Genomic DNA, 16,739 nt, shown 5'->3' with positions numbered 1-16,739 from the left:
CTGTACTGGGACTACTGATTTTTTTAACATATTTATAAATGATCTGGAAATGGAAACAATGAGTGATCAAATGTGCAGATGACACAAAATTATTCAAAGTTGCTAACTCATATGTAGACTGTGAGAAATTGCAGGATGACTTTCAGGCTTATTTTCAAAAGAGAAGGGCGCCCACCTTTCGACACAAATAGGAAGACGGGCGCCCTTCTCCCAGGGTCGCCCAAATTGGCATAATCAAAAACTGATTTTCGGTGTCCTCAACTGCTTTCCATGGTGGGGACGACCAAAGTTCACAGGGGCGTGTCAGAGGTGCAGCGAAGGCGGGACTTGGGCATGCCTAACACATGGGTGTCCTCGACCCTTAATGGAAAAAAAGGACGTCCATGACAAGCATTTGGACCACTTTACCTGGTCCAGTTTTTCTTACGACCAAGGCAAAAAAAGGTGCCAGAACTGACCATATGACCACCGGAGGGAATCGGGGATGACCTCCCCTTACTCCCCCAGTGGTCACTAACCCCCTCCCACCCTCAAAAAAGAACTTTAAAAATATTTTGTGAAAGCCTCTATGCCAGCCTCAAATGTCATACTCAGTCAGGTCCATCGCAGCAGTATGCAGGTCCCTGGAGCAGTTTTTAGTGGGTGCTGTGCACTTCAGGCAGCGGACCCATGCCCACCCCCCCCCCCCCACCTGTTACACTTGTGGCGGTAAATATGAGCCCTCCAAAACCCACCACAAACCCACTGTACCCATATCTAGGTGCCTCCCTTCACCTGTAAGGGCTATGGTAGTGGTGTACAGTTGTGGGTAGTGGGTTTGGGGGGGAGACTCAGCACACAAGGTAAGGGAGCTGTGTACTTGGGAGCTTTTTCTGAAGTCCACTTCAGTGCCCCCTAGGATGCCCGGTTGGTGTCCTGGTATGTCAGGGGGACCAGTGCACTATGAGTGCTGGCTCCTCCCACGAGGACGTCCTCAGGAAAACTTGGGCGCCCCTTTCAATTATGCCCCTTTAGGTCTGTTCTGCCCTTGCAAAGTATTCCTAACACTATGCTTAACAGTCAGTTTAAACCAGAGTGTAGAGTATCACTATGAGAAGATTCAGAACTCTTGAACCAAAATGTTCTTTAATGTAGTAATTAAACAAGGAAAAAAATAACTTACAGTTCAGATGGGCTGGACAAGAGATTCTTGCCTTGCAAACTGGAAGTCTGTTCTCAACTAGATCTCTCTCATGCAAAAGAGGCTGGGAGAATTTCAGCCACATGCTGAGTAGTGATGCTGTTTATATTTTATATTGGTGAAGTATACAGCAAAATAGAGCATAATCAGTTTTAGTTCACAGAGGAAACATTCTGCAGATTGACTTTTACAGACCTGATGGAGAGAGAAACTTAGAGAACAAGGTAAGGAAGCTTAGGGTCCCTTTTACCAAGCTGAGATGAAAGGGGCCCTGCGCTAGCAGCGGGAAAAAGCCTGAAAAAAGAAATCTCTATGTGGGGGGGGGGGGGGGGGAGCCAGTGGCGTTCCTAGCTTGGATTGCACCTGGGGCGGCTCGCCGATGCGCCCCCCCGCCTGCGAAATTACACCTTCCCCCCCCCCTGGTGAAATGCCCCCCCTGGGTGCACACCGCTGGGTGGGGTGCCGCGGCACGTGCCTGTGGGCTCCGACTTCGCAAACTTCCCTTGTTCGCTGCAGCTCCCTCTGCCCCGGAACAGGAAGTAACCTGTTCCGCCTGTTCCGGGGCAGAAGGAGCTGCAGCGAACGAGGGAAGTTAGCAAAGTCGGAGCCCACAGGCGCACGCTGCGGCACCCCCCAGCGGCATGCACCCGGGGCGGACCGCCCCCACCGCCCCCCCCTTGGTACGCCACTGGGGGGAGCACTTACTGGCACTCATTGAAGTGACAGTAAGGGCTCCTGTGCTAACCTGGCGGTAATCCCCTTCAGTATTAATTTTTCAAAAATTCCTGCATGCTGGGGGCAGAACTACCTCCAGCAGCCCCATTGGGCCGGCGGTAGTTCCAGGTTGCTACACGGCAACCCTTTAGTAAAAGGGCCCCTTAGAGAACGAGGCAAGCCGATATGACACAGGAAACTGGACATGTGCTCTGAAAGAGCCTATTACAGGGAACTACAGGTTTGCAGGTCTTATTGCATAAACTGGGAACTATGCTACAATAGCACAAATTAGTGGTAAAATAACACATCTTAACAGTAGTGCACCAAATTGGGTCAGATCGAAGGTCCATCGTGCCCAGTATCTTGTTTCCAACAGTGGCCAATCCAGGTCACAAGAACCTGGCAAGATCCCAAAAGAGTTAGAACAGGTTTTATGCTGCTTATCCCAGGAATAATCACTCGATAACCATATCCCTAAATCCTGATTTTACAAAGTTGGTTTATGGACTTCTAATGATGTGCATATAGGGGATTTGGTCTGGGTGTGATTGGGCAGGGCTAGAGTAGGTCTAAAAAAGATTTTACATTCCACATTTCAGAAGAGGATTGCTCATCTGTGTTCAAAAAGATTGATGTCAGGATCTACACCTGCTACCCAGAGCATCTAATATCTAGTTTTCAGAAAAGGGTTTCTATTGAATCGTGCAGAAATTAGGGGAGGTCACTGTCTTGATCTCCCAGTGATGAATGCCCCCTTTCCCCAAATTGAAACAGGAAAGAGATATCGGATTCCGTGACAGCTTCAGGAAAAACAAATGTCTATATTTCTATAGCACCGTGGGTAAGGGAGGGCCCGGAGCCTTCACAAACCACAGCCAGGCAACAATTTTTTTTTCTACCATCTGTCCTCAGTGTAAGAAGAGAACAAAAATATTTAAAGTTAGCAATCAAATAATACAAATCTCCTATACAGAAATACTCCAGACCTCTCCCACCCATTATCTCAATTCAAGCCCAAATAGTTCAGCAATATTTCCCAATAGTGCTCGGAAAAACACGTCTTGCCTTTCCTTAGCACTGTTAACTTCTCCATCAAAACAAAACAATGTATTAATTGTGCTGGGAAAGGGGTAGCCTATTTCTTTCACAGGTGGGGAGAAATAAAACACAAAACCAATTCTTGGACTTAAGATTTCTTTGCTGTGGCCTGCTCCTGCAGGGCCATGGCATGCATTGTTTCTGTCCTGGGGTACCAGAGTTAAACTTTTGTCTTTCAGTGTTCAGCACATTCAGGCCAGGCTAGGCCCTGGTTTCCAACAGTATAGTTTCAACAGGGTTCCAAGATGAACTTGGTCTACCTGAGTTGGGCTTCTATAGCTTACGGTGAAGGCACATGCTGGAGGGCTTCTCTTCTCTCTGCTGGGTCTTCCTGACTGAGCTGGGCTGCCTTGACCGTGCCTTCATTGCTGTGCTGTTGCTGAGGCCTTCCCTCCCTGCTGTAGTGTGTTTTTAAAGTGGCTCTGTTACTGTGAGGGAGTGCCAATATGGGGGAGTGGAAACCATAGGAGCCAACTTTTCAAAATTATTGGGGTTGTTAAGCCCAATAGAAATAACCCCTCCCTGGACACATACAAGGAATTTTCTAAATATTGGGGGTGCTGAAGCACCCACAGCACCCACAGAGTCGGCTCCTATGGTGGAAACTTCTTATAGACATCCTTACAGTTTCTAAAACGGCTGGCATAAACATTTTTGTTGCTATTTTACAACATAAATGTTTTTGCCAGCACATAATCGTTTATGTGCCCATTTTGTCCAGTTGATAGTTTAGATATTTATGATTCTAGCGTAGATGCTGAAGCCGCACGTAATTGGTGCATAAATGTCCATTTCTCCATGTATTTTAGTACAGGCTCTACCTTGGCAGATTCCATTCTAAAATACTGACAGAACTTGATCAGCAATATCCATGGAAGGGAAAAAAGGGAGGTAGAATAGTGTAATATCATTCTTTCTGACCCTTATCAACTGCAATCGATGACTGCCATGTTAAAAACAGTTTGGTTGTGTGCTGTACATAATGCTGAGGGACAACATGTCCCTGATTGATGAGGAGTGAAATAACACGTTAAGTAGTACATGGAGGCCTAAAGCAATCAAACTGGCAACCTCTGTCGTTATTCAGTTATACAGAGTGCTTACTTATTTGGCCTAGCTTATTAACTAATTTATATTCTGTATTCATTTTCCTTAGCTGGCAAGGTTTTAAAGATATATCAAGTTGAGTAAATTTCAGATTGGCAAAGAAAACCTTTGCATTTTTTTCTTAATTTCACTTTTCTTTTACTGAGAAATGGTTTTGACAATGGATGAAGGCATAAGTAATAGTGTTCAATTAATTTTTTTTTTTACTCTTGTCACATGAAAGATTGATACAGTGGTGTGAAATAGATCACATACCAGAAGTACATCTAAGCTGTTGGACTAATGGCTTACTTATAAATATTCATGAGCCTTCTCATTTAGCTGATGCTTTTGCGATTGGATCAAAGGTAAAAAAAAAATAAATAAAACCACTGCTATTGCTAGAAGGAACCTTATCTGTGACATAGCTGGGAGGTTGATAGTCTCTGGAGTCTGCTGTGACCATGAGGGCCCAAATCTTAATTGGCATTGAGTCTCTACTGTTACATCCACCAGAATAAATAGATTTCAAATAATCCTGTATTTAGGTTCCTCATTCTAATATTGCTGTCTTCTTTCTTTGCTGTGTTTTTTTTAATAAAGGTTCAGCAGAGAAGATGACCATGTAGATTCCACAGCTACAGAGTAGCACAATGAAAAATGGTGAATGGGGTGGAGCTGGTCTGCAGCCTTGAAAGCAGCAAATCTCTGGACTGTTACCTGATCAACAGTGTCTCCACCATCCAGGGAGTTCTCAGTTGAGCTCACAAAATATAAAGCTGGATTGCTTTTACCTGCTCGGATGCAATTTGAGTTGCAAAAAGTTTTAACCTTTAATCATTTTTAAAATTCTGTACATACGCGCATTGGAGCAATATTTGAAGTCAAAATGGGTGATATGACAAACAGTGATTTCTACTCGAAGAACCAAAGAAATGAGGCCAATCACACAGGAGAGTTTGGATGTACGTTGGAGGAGCTGCGCTCCTTTATGGAGCTTCGAGGACCAGAAGCAGTAGTAAAAATTAAGGAATACTATGGGGAAACAGATGGGATCTGCAGACATTTGAAGACATCACCCACAGAAGGTAAGTGAGGTTTGATTCAAGTCTGTATTTTGGAAGAAAGGTGCAAAACAAATTTATGATGCAGTATGAGGTTTCCAACTTTCATTAGAGAGCAACACTGCAGTATCAAGTTAAGGGTTTTGTTAAATCCTCAGAAATAATGTATGGTTCCCATTGCAGTGACTTTATTTCACGATTTCATTTGCAGTAACTACAAGGGAACCCTTAGTACTTATTATTGCAATGCCAGATCCTTCTTTTGGAGGCTTTTGTATAGTTAGCACTTGGAAATAAGAATGTTTTAGTGACACAGACTATAACAGACTGGGAAATATGTATAGCTTTGTTATATTTGTTTCATTAACATCACGTGTGCTGCTGTGTAGTGTCAGAAATGAATCATACTGTAGGCAAAGTTTACTAAAAAGTGCTGCTGCATTACCATGCACTATCATGCATCCATTAATAACAAGTGTTAATGACGTTATTGCTTGCTTATACGCTCATGCAGTCTGGCAGATCTAGCCCTTGGCTTGTTATGTGCGTCTTGAATATAATGGCCTTATTGCTTAAGACTCCTGTGTTATATATACGATGAAGGAATCCTTTATAATCAGAGTGTGTATTGTTGGTGGTGGGGGGAGGTCTTTAAATACCAGATAAACAAAAGTAATCCAGAAGAAACTATATAAAAACAAAGGGTGGAGTGGCCTAGTGGTTAGGGTGGTGGACTTTGGTCCTGGGGAACTGAGTTCGATTCCCGGCACAGGCAGCTCCTTGTGACTCTGGGCAAGTCACTTCACCCTCCATTGCCTGCCGCATTGAGCCTGCCATGAGTGGGAAAGTGCGGGGTACAAATGTAACAAAAAAAAAAAAAACTGGAAGGTAAATGTCAAGAAAATTGGCACGTGTGTGTAAATGCACTATGCGCTATTCTATAAGGTAATGCATAAGTGCCTTAGCATGCACCTGCAAGGGGGCGTACACATGCATGGAACATGAGAGGGACATGAGCATGTCTCCAACTTACACAGGTATCTTATAGAGCACTATAAATGACATGTGTTGCATGGTACACTTGCAGGGGGATTTTCGAAAGAGAAGGGCGCTCATCTTTCGACACAAATCGGGAGATATGCATCCTTCTTTCAGGGTCGCCCAAATCGGCATAATCGAAAGCTGATTTTGAGCGTCCTCAACTGCTTTCTGTCGCGGGGACGACCAAAGTTCACGGGGGCGTGTCGGTAGCGTACCGAAGGCAGGACGGGGGCGTGGTTAAGAGATGGGCATCCTTGGCCGATAATGGAAAAAAGAAGGGCGTCCCTGATGAGCATTTGGCCGACTTTACTTGGTCCCTTTTTTCACGACCAAGCCTCAAAAAGGTGCCCGAACTGACCAGATGACCACCGGAGGGAATCGGGGATGACCTACCCTTACTCCCCCAGTGGTCACCAACCCCCTCCCACCCCCCCAAAAAATATAAAAAAATATTTTTTCCAGCCTCTATGCCAGCCTCAAATGTCATACCCAGATCCATCACAGCAGTATGCAGGTCCCTGGAACAGTTTTTAGTGGGTGCAGTTCATTTCAGGCAGGCAGACCCAGGCCCATCCTCCCCCCACCTGTTACACTTGTGGTGGTAAATGTGAGCCCTCCAAAACCCACCAGAAACCCACTGTACCCACATGTAGGTGCCCCCTTCATCCCTAAGGGCTATGGTATTGGTGTACAGTTGTGGGGAGTGTTTTTTTTGGGGGGGGGGTTGGGGGGCTCAACACCAAAGGTATGGGAGCTATACACCTGGGAGCAATTTGTGAAGTCCACTGCAGTGCCCCCTAGGGTGCCCAGTTGGTGTCCTGGCATGTGAGGGGGACCAGTGCACTACGAATGCTGGCTCCTCCCACGACCAAATGCCTTGGATTTGGTCGATTTTGAGATGGGTGTCCTCTGTTTCCATTATCGGTGAAAACCGAGGTCGCCCATCTCTAAGGTCGACCATCTCAACATTTAGTTCGACCATCTCTAAGGTCGACCTAAATGTTGAGATTTGGGTGTCCCCGACCGTATTATCGAAACGAAAGATGAATGCCTATCTTGTTTTGATAATACAGGATGCCCCGCCCATTTGTGCGGACGTCCTCAGAGATGGGCGTCCCCGTTCGATTATGACCCTCTTGGGGTTCACCCATTTTTGCCTGAAATTCACCTGATACAAATAGTCTAGTAGTGGCTAAATGTTGGCATGCCAATTTTGGTGCACAGATGCCATTATAGATTTGGCGCTTGGCATGGCTAACTAGAGGTGCCAAGTGTTTACATCTGCCCTCTTACTGACCTAAAAAACTGAAAATTATGAGCCCAATATTCATCCAGTACAGTCATTGTATTAAATTAAGCAGTGGCACATGTGAGTATCCATTTAAGTAGTTATGCTGAGTATGTGTGTTAAGCAGTGACCATACCAGCATCTTTAATTTAGATTTAGGCCTTATATTCAGCAGGCTTAAATTAACCAGAGTAGGTACTTATTTTCAAATACTCTATTCCTGTTTTGGATGTCTGAAAACTGGAAATGAGATGTCTATGTTGCAAGAACATCCAAATCCAAATTTTATAAAGGCAGGATATGGACGTCCAACACTACAGAACATCCATATAGCAAGGGTGCGTGGTCTGGGTATGTTTTGGGCGGGACTAGAAAGTCTAAAATATGGATGAAGGAGAAGAGATGTCCCTGTCTAAAAAGAAGGATGTCATTATTTAGACCTAGTATAGGCACTTCCTGTTTACAGAAAGGTGCTTTGATTGAGCAGCTGTCCACTGGAGGAAAAAGGCATGACACTTCCTTAATCCCCCAGTGGTTGCAGTCCCTCTCCTTCTCCCCTGAATGTGAAACCAGACTCTATATCAGCTTCAGGCATTATGGGCATTCTTTAACAGTGCAGCAAGCAAGGCTGAGGAGTAGCCTAGTGGTTACTATAGTGGATGATAACCCAAGGGATCCAGGTTCAAATCCCACTCCAACTCTTTTACTTGTTGTTAATTGTGAGTCATCTAGGTACAAACAAATACCTACTGTATCTAAATATATAAGACACCTGCAAGCCTGAAGGCTATTGAAGTGATGTGCATTCAGGTACAGTAGGCAGTTTCCTTTTCCTGGAGGGCTCATGAATAAAAGTAAAATTTAGAAACAGGTCCCCTGATTTTCAGCCTACTGCTTTAACCATTAGGCTACCCCTCTGCTCTGCATGGACCTCTGTGTGTAGGGTTACCATTTTGTGTCCTCTGAAAAAGAGGACACATGTCACGCCCCCCTACCCCGCCCCCGCCCCGCCTCATGCCACGCCCCTGCCACGCCCCCTTCAGGTCCGGGTTCCGCCCCTATTCCCCCCCCCCCGTCACATAGTCCCCTCCCCCCCATCACATACCCCCCCCTCACTTACTGTCTAGCCCTGGTGGTCTAGTAGCGTCTTCTCTTCGGGGTAGGAAAGAGCCCCCTCTTTCCTGCCCGGAGCGCTGCCTCCCCTGTCTATCATCCTCCTCGGTATGGCTGGGGATTCAAAATGGCCACCGAGAGTTGAAGCGGCCTCGCGAGAGTTCAACTCTCGGCGGCCATTTTGAATCCCCAGCCAGACCGAGAAGGATGATAGACAGGGGAGGCAGCGCTCCGGGCAGGAAAGAGGGGGCTCTTTCCTGCCCCAAAGACGTCACTAGACCACCAGGGAACATGGTAAGGAAGGGGAGGGGAGGGGACGGGAGACCACGCGCCGATCGCACGCCCACCGCACGCACGCGCCTGCCCGCACCCGCGCCCACGTTTGTCCAGAAATCCGGACAAACGTGGGCGGGGGCAAAATCCGCCGGACGCCCCGGACATGCCCTCAAAAAGAGGACATGTCCGGGGAAATCCGGACATATGGTAACCCTATCTGTGTGGCCATTTTATTATATAGATGTTCCTATGCTGCTATACAAATGCTCATGTCCCTTGATTTACTCCATTCATAATCTGGGCATTTTAGTTTGTAAAATGGATGTTCATGCTGGACGTTGCCAGCACATGGATGTCCATCTCACGTATTTTCAATGAGGCTATATCCTGCTTGAAAATACATGTTAGACGGACATCCATTTGTGACACTCTGACTTGGATGTCCCTATTCTGAGTTGGACGCACTTTGGAAAATGGACACTAAATGGATCATTTAGTTACTGCTTCTAAGATAGATTGAGCTAGGAGTAGCCTCAGTGGTGTACTGAGAGCGGGGCGGTGGGGGCAGTCTGCCCCGGGTGCGCGCTGCAGGAGGGGTTCAGGGAGCAGCCCCGCGGCTTTCGGCTCCACAGGTTTCCTGCTCTCTCTGCTGTTACTTCCTGTTCCGGGGCAGAGGGAGCAGGGAACCATCAGAGCCGGAATGCACCCTGGGAGGGGGGGATTTTGGAAGTGATACATGGGGGGGATTGCACCTGGGGGGTGTCGTGCTACACCCGGGATGGGGGGGGGGGTGGACGATGCTGCACCCGGGGGGGGGGGGGGGTGCAGCGGTGATCCATCCCGGGTGGCAGCCAACAAAGAAATGCCACTGAGTAGCCTAGTGGTTGGCGTGGAGGAGTAGCCTAGTGGTTAGTGCAGCTCCTGGTGACTCTGGACAAGTCACTTAATCCTCCATTTCCCTAGGTACAAAATAAGTACCTGTATATAATATATAAACTGCTTTGATTTAACCACAGAAATGTAGTATATCAAGTCCCATTCCCTTACTATCCATATACCCCACAAATTCTATAAGATAATGTGCCCAAATGTAAGCTTAGCATGCAAATTTGTGCACACAAGTTATAGAATTAGGTTAGTTGTGTGCATAAATGTATTTAATAAAGACAAGCTAGTCGGTGCTAATTGGCAACAATTAGCAGTTACAGGTGCAACAGCCCGTAGTTGATATTATAGAAGTTGTGTGTGTAAAATCAATCATGCTCAAATTTTAGGGGGAGTTATCACAGCCAAAAGTGAAACTGGATATTCGATGCCGATTGTCTAATATGGGTCAGCATTGAATATCTGGGGTCAGCACCTGTGGCAGTAGCATACCACACTGCCTGCTGGCGGCTGAATATCGGGGGGGGGGGGGGCAGATGTTTTGGAGGGGATCAGAAAGGAGATCAGATGTTGCAGGGGGTGTCAGGTGGATTGGAAGCCTCGGAGATGTGTTGGGAATACACCATCGCAGCAGTGACCTATTTATTTACTTTTTGGAGTGGGCTAGTACTGTGTTGCATGCAGTACTTGATGTTAAGGGTTTTTCTGCACTGTGCTGTGTGGTAACTGACTGCTGAATATTGCTACTAACTGATTAGCTAATGGCTCTACCCAAACTACATCCTCGTATATCCCTAACCTAGCTGGTTTTACAATGGCTGGTTAGAACCCATATACAGCTGCACTACCCAGTTAAGTGCCACTGAATATCAGTGGACAGCTAGCTCAGCGAGGTTTACTGGTTAAACCAGTGGTGTAGCTATGGGGGGCATGGGGGCCTGGGCCCCCTAAATTGGCTCTGGGCCCCCCGGTTTGGCTGGTGGGGGTCCCCAACCCCCACCAGCAAAAGCGTTTCTCCCGCCATGGTCTCACATTGCCTGGCGCCCTGTTCTGTTTTCAGTCGCTGTGCATGCTTGTTTTAATGAAACTGAGCACGCTCGCACATGCTCAGTTTCATTACAATAAGCGTGCACAGTGACTGAAAACAGGACAGGGCACCAGGCAATGTGAGACCAGCGTGGGACAAATGCTTTAGCTGGTGGGGGTTGGACCCCCACCAGCCAAGGTACCTTCGCAGTGGCGGGGGGGAGTGGAAACGGGGGGGGGGGGGTGGAAGTGGTGGCAGGAGGGTGGCAGTGGGGAGGTGGGCCAAAATTGCCCCCCCACCCTGGGCTCTGGCCCCCCCTCCCGTTGAGGTCTGGCTACGCCCCTGGGTTAAACTTGTGTGAATATTGACCTGTGTGAATATCGATCTTGGAATTTTTACGTAATGTCCATGCCTTATGCAAAGTTTTGACCCAAGCTAATGGCTCCTTTTAGTTTTTATCAAATGTTCTCATTTTATTATAGTTCTCCTTTTTAAACTATTATAAGGAATAAAATTATAGAACATATAGGTAAATATAGTTTAATGGGACAGAGTCAGCATGGATTCAGCCAAGGGAGGTCTTTCTTCAGCAATTTGCTTCATGTCATTGAAGGTGTGAATAAACATGTCGATAAAGATGAGCTAGTTGATGTAGTGTATCTAGATTTTCAGGAAACATTTGACAAAGTTCCTCATGAGAGACTCCTGACAAGATTAAAGAGTCATGGGATAGGAGGCAATGTTCTGTGGTGGATTAGGAATTGGTTATTGCACAGAAAACAGAGGGCAGGGTTAAATGGCTATTTCTTTCAATGGAGGAGGGTGAATAGTGGAGTGCCACAGGGATCTGTACTGGGACTGGTGCAATTTAGCATATTTATAAATGATCTGGAAATCAGAGTGACAAGTGAAGTGATTACATTTTCAGATGACACAAAACTATTCAAGATTGTTAAAACACTTGCAGACTGTGAAAAATAGCAGGAAGACCTTAGGAAATTTAAAGACTGGGCATCCAAATGACAGATGTAATGTGAACAAATGCACATTGGGAAGAACAATCCACATCATAGTTACCTGATGTCAGGGTGCACCTTGGGGGTCAGCACCCAAGAAAAAGTTTTAGATATAATTGCAGATAATATGTTGAAATCTAATAATATAATGCCTCTTTATCGCTCCATGGCATGACCTCACCTTGAATATTGCATTCAGTTCTGGTCACCGTATCTCAAAAAAGATAGAGCGGAATTAGAAAAGGTTCAAAGAAGAGCGACCAAAATCATAAAGGGAATGGAACTCCTCTCATATGAGGAGTGCTAAAGAGGTTAGGGCTCTTCAGCTTGGAAAAGAAACAACTGAGGGGAGATATGATTGAGGTCTATAAAATCCTGAGTGGTGTAGAATGAGTAGAAGTGAATTGATTTTTTTTTTTAATTACAAAGAGTAGAGAATGCTCAGGGGGTCTTTTACTAATGATTAGCACATTCTATCTGCAGCAGGCCTATAGGAATAAAATGGGTCCTATGGCAGATTACATGAGCTAACCCCTCAATGAAATTACATGGAAATACTTTTGAAACAAATAGGAGGAAATATTTTTTCACTCAACATAAGTACATAAGCATCGCCAAGGGTCCATCAAGCCCAGCACCCTGTCACCGACAGCGGCCAAAAGAACAAGCAATTTGTCCCGCCTATCCAAGAAATACTGTATTCCCTCATCCATTCAATAACATTCTATGGCTTTTTCCTCCAGGAAGCCGTCCAACCCTTTTTTGAAGTCCGCTAAGTTAACCGCCTTAACCACCTTTCCGTCAGCAAATTCCAGAGTTTAACTATGCGTTGAGTGAAGAAATATTTCCTCCGATTCGTTTTAAATTTACCACACTGCAGCTTCATCGCATGCCCCCTTGTCCTAGTATTTTTGGAAAGCGTAAACAGACGCTCCACATTGACCCGTTCCATTCCACTCATTATCTTATAGACCTCTATCATATCTCCCCTCAGCCGCCTTTTCTCCAAGTTGAAGAGCCCCAGCCTCTTCAGCCTATCATGATAGGGAAGCCGTCTCATCCCCTGTATCATCTTTGTCGCCCTTCTCTGCACCTTTTCCAATTCCACTATGTCTTTTTTGAGGTGCAGCGACCAGAATTGAACACAATACTCGAGGTGTGGTCGCACCATGGAGCGTTACAACGGCAGAATAATATCCTTATTTTTGTTTTCCAACCCTTTCCTAATGATACCCAACATTCTATTTGCTTTCCTAGCCGCAGCAGCACATTGAGCAGAAGTTTTCAACGTATCATCAACGACGACACCTAGATCCCTTTCTTGATCCGTGACTCCCAACGCTGAACCTTGCATGACGTAGTTATAGTTTGGGTTCTTCTTTCCCACATGCATCACTTTACAGTTGTTCACATTAAATGTCATCTGCCATTTAGATGCCCAGTCTCCCAGTCTCGTAAGGTCCTCTTGTAGTTTTTCACAATCTTCCCGCGATTTGACTACTTTGAATAACTTTGTGTCATTGGCAAATTTGATTACCTCACTAGTTACCCCCATCTCTAGGTCATTTATGAATATGTTAAAAAGCAGAGGTCCCAGCACCGATCCCTGAGGGATCCCGCTAACTACCCTTCTCCATTGTGAATATTGACCTTTTAGTCCTACTCTCTGTTTCCTATCTTTCAACCAGTTTTTAATCCATAGTAAGACACTACCTCCGATCCCATGTCCCTCTAATTTCCTCTGTAGTCTTTCATGAGGGACCTTATCAAACGCCTTCTGAAAATCTAGATACACAATTTGAGGCATATTTTCAAAGCACTTTGGGAGGCTAAGTTCCATAGGTTTCTATGGAACTTTGGGAGGCTAAGTGCTTTGAAAATGAGCCTCTACATCAACTGGCTCACCTTTGTCCACATGTTTGTTTACCCCTTCAAACAAATAGTTAAGGTCTTGAACTCTTTGCTGGAGGATGTAGTAACAGCGGTTAGCGTATCTGGGTTTGAAAAAGGGTTGGACAAGTTCCTGAAGGAAAAGTCCATAGTCAAACATGTGGAAGCTACTGCTTGCTGTGGGATTGGTAGCATGGAATGTTGCTACTACTTGGGTTTCTGCCAGGTACTTGTGACCTGGACTGGCAACTTTTGGAAACAGGATACTGGACTAGATGGACCATTGGTCTTACCCAGTATGGCTATTCTTATGGTCTTGTGTTCTTGTGATACTGTAATAGTTTTCTTTAGTGTCCTTGTTCCAGTGATTTTTAAAACCTCAATTGCACTGTTATCACTATTTCCATGCAGCCCCACCAGCACTAACCCATGCACCAGTTCTGCATTCTAGTGAGGTCTAGATCTAAAGAAACACCGCCCATGATCAGTTCCAGGACTAGATGATCCATGACAAAGTTATTTACAGCATTTCCTGATGAGACATTAACCCATTCAATACTGTCTATTCAGAGAAGGTGGTAAAGGAAGTTTTTATAAACTATAAGGTATCAACTATAAAGGTATAAATTGTGAAGTAGCAACAAACATTTATGTGCCTGAACATAAATGTTAGCTATTTTAGAAACATAAATATTTATTTTTTTCTGATGCTGTCATAGAGCATGGCATCCCTTATTAGTTGGCTTTTGGAGTAAGGACCAAGCAGTAGGGGTTTAAGGGGGTGACCTCCCCTAAATAGCAGCACTTTTCTTTAATTGAATGTCATATGTAGCAGCTGTAAATCCCAACTTTGATCTGCAGTTTTAGATGTATATATGCCAGTTTTGAAAATCCTTTGTGAACATCTTAAACGTGAATGTATTTAATTTTTTATTAATTAATGAGTTTTACATTCCATCTGATTCAAAATGGTGTAAAATAAACTCCGTAGTGTATTTTTAAGATATTTGCCAGTCTGTTGTGAAAAACTGCTCAGGTAATTAAAAAGTCATGTGAGAGGAGGCTATGCCCAATTATGGACTGGAAATTGGGTAAATGTCAGGAAACGCAGTATAGGACCACATGGTCAGTTTTCCAAGTGGGAAAGGTCAGTAGTGGAGTGCCCCAAGGGCCTGTGTTAGAACTCATGCTATTTAATATTGATAAATGATTTGGAGAAAGGAGCAGCAAGTGAGGTGATCAAATTTGCAGATAACTCAGAATTATTCAAAGTCATTAAAATAGGATTGTGAGGATTTGCAGAAGGATCTTATGTAACTAGGAGACTGGGAATCTAAATGAATGGAATGCAAAAAGTATAAAACGATGCACATAAAGAAAAGTAATCCCAAATACTGGTACAAAATGCTGGGCAGCTTATAAAGAGCTACCAAACAAGAAAAAGATGTTGGAATCATTGTGAATAAGACACAGCACTTCCAGCATGCCATGGCTGCCAAAAACAAATAACATAATTGTGATTGCTTGAAAAGGACTGGAGAAGATGTGTCCGAACAGCTAGGATTGGATAAGTAATTCCTGGGGACATTGGGCTACTATGGAGTGTTTATGGTTATGTTTTTGGAGTGTTGATAGGAGAGTGTGTGTGTGTGTTTCTGGTATGATTGTGGTAGGTCTGTCCTTTTTCAGTTTTCTTTTAAATATTTAATTTTATATTGTAAACCACTTTGGTCTCATAAGTACATAAGTATTGCTATACTGGGAAAGACCAAAGGTCCATTGAGCCCAGCATCCTGTTTCCAACAGTGGCCAATCCAGGTCACAAATACCCAGCAAGATCCCAAAAATGTACAAAACATTTTATACTGCTTATCCCATAAATAGTGGATTTTCCCCAAATCCATTTAATAACAGTCTATGGACTTTTCCTTTAGGAAGCCGTCCAAACCTTTTTTAAACTCCGCTAAGCTAACCGCCTTTACCACATTCTCTGGCAACGAATTCCAGAGTTTAATTACACTTTGAGTGAAGAAAAATTTTCTCTGATTCGTTTTAAATTTACTACATTGTAGATTCATCGCATGCCCCCTAGTCCTAGTATTTTTGGAAAGCGTGAACAGACGCTTCACATCTACCCATTCAACTCCACTCATTATTTTATAGACATCTATCATATCTCCCCTCAGCCGCCTTTTCTCCAAGCTGAAGAGCCCTAGCCGCTTTAGCCTTTCCTCATAGGGGAAGTCATCCCATCCCCTTTATCATTTTTGTCGCCCTTCTCTGCACCTTTTCTAAGGTAAGTGGTACATAAAGGGCTAGATTCTAAATATGATGGCAAAAAAAATTGCTGTTCTATAAGCTACGCTTAAAGTTAGGTGCAGTTTATAGAATAGTGTTTATGTCTGGGAATCACGCCTATTCGCCCCAACTGAAACACGGTACAAATGCGTGTGCCTAAGTTAGGTACACATCCCCTCTTATTCTAATGCACAAAGAGGCCCTTTTACAATGGTGCATAAGGGTCTACGCAGATGCAGCGCATGTCAAATCAGCCTTACCGCCTGGCTAGCATGAGTACCTGGTGGAACTTCCGAGTTTGGCACATGCCGAAAACCCGTGGTAGAAAATAATTTTCTTTTTTCTACCTTTGGGGGCAGTCCCAGTGGTAATCGGCAGTTGGCTTGCACCTGACGGTTACCGCATGGGTAATGCATGAGCCCTTATCACTAAGTTAATGGGTGGCGTTAAGGGCTCAGGCCGTAAATAGACACCTACTGGTTTTCATTTTGCTGCATATCTATTTCCCCCCCCCCCCCCCCCTTTTTCCAGATGCAGTGGAGAAATGGTCCAGCGTGCGTCCAGTACATGTGCTCACACATGACCCTTTGTAAAAGGGTCTCATAATGCTAGGAAAGCCCCTGTTCTGTCCATGACCCTCCCATTTCTGCGACCCCTTTTTTTTTTACTCATGAGTAAAATTTAGGCACAGATCCTGCACCTAAATTTACATTTGTAGATCCAATTAAATCTAATTAGTGCCAATAATTGCTCATTAAAA

General features: G+C 44.7%; 1 protein-coding gene across 5 annotated transcripts in view; it reads left to right on the top strand.

Moving 5' to 3' along the window:
• Window positions 1-16,739, top strand: part of ATP2B2 (ATPase plasma membrane Ca2+ transporting 2) — a 969,683-nt gene that overhangs the window by 504,836 nt on the left and 448,108 nt on the right. For all 5 annotated transcript variants that reach the window (XM_030205270.1, XM_030205268.1, XM_030205272.1 and 2 more), the window contains one exon: window positions 4,685-5,169. In XM_030205270.1, the coding sequence (XP_030061130.1) occupies window positions 4,971-5,169 (199 nt within the window). In that variant the 5' untranslated portion in view covers window positions 4,685-4,970. The remainder of the gene's footprint in view (window positions 1-4,684; window positions 5,170-16,739) is intronic.

The sequence above is a fragment of the Microcaecilia unicolor genome, chromosome 6 (genome assembly GCF_901765095.1).
Source record: "Microcaecilia unicolor chromosome 6, aMicUni1.1, whole genome shotgun sequence".
NCBI classification, from domain to species: domain Eukaryota; kingdom Metazoa; phylum Chordata; class Amphibia; order Gymnophiona; family Siphonopidae; genus Microcaecilia; species Microcaecilia unicolor.
Note: the sequence above shows the minus strand (reverse complement) of the source record. Positions and strands in the feature narration are given on the sequence as shown.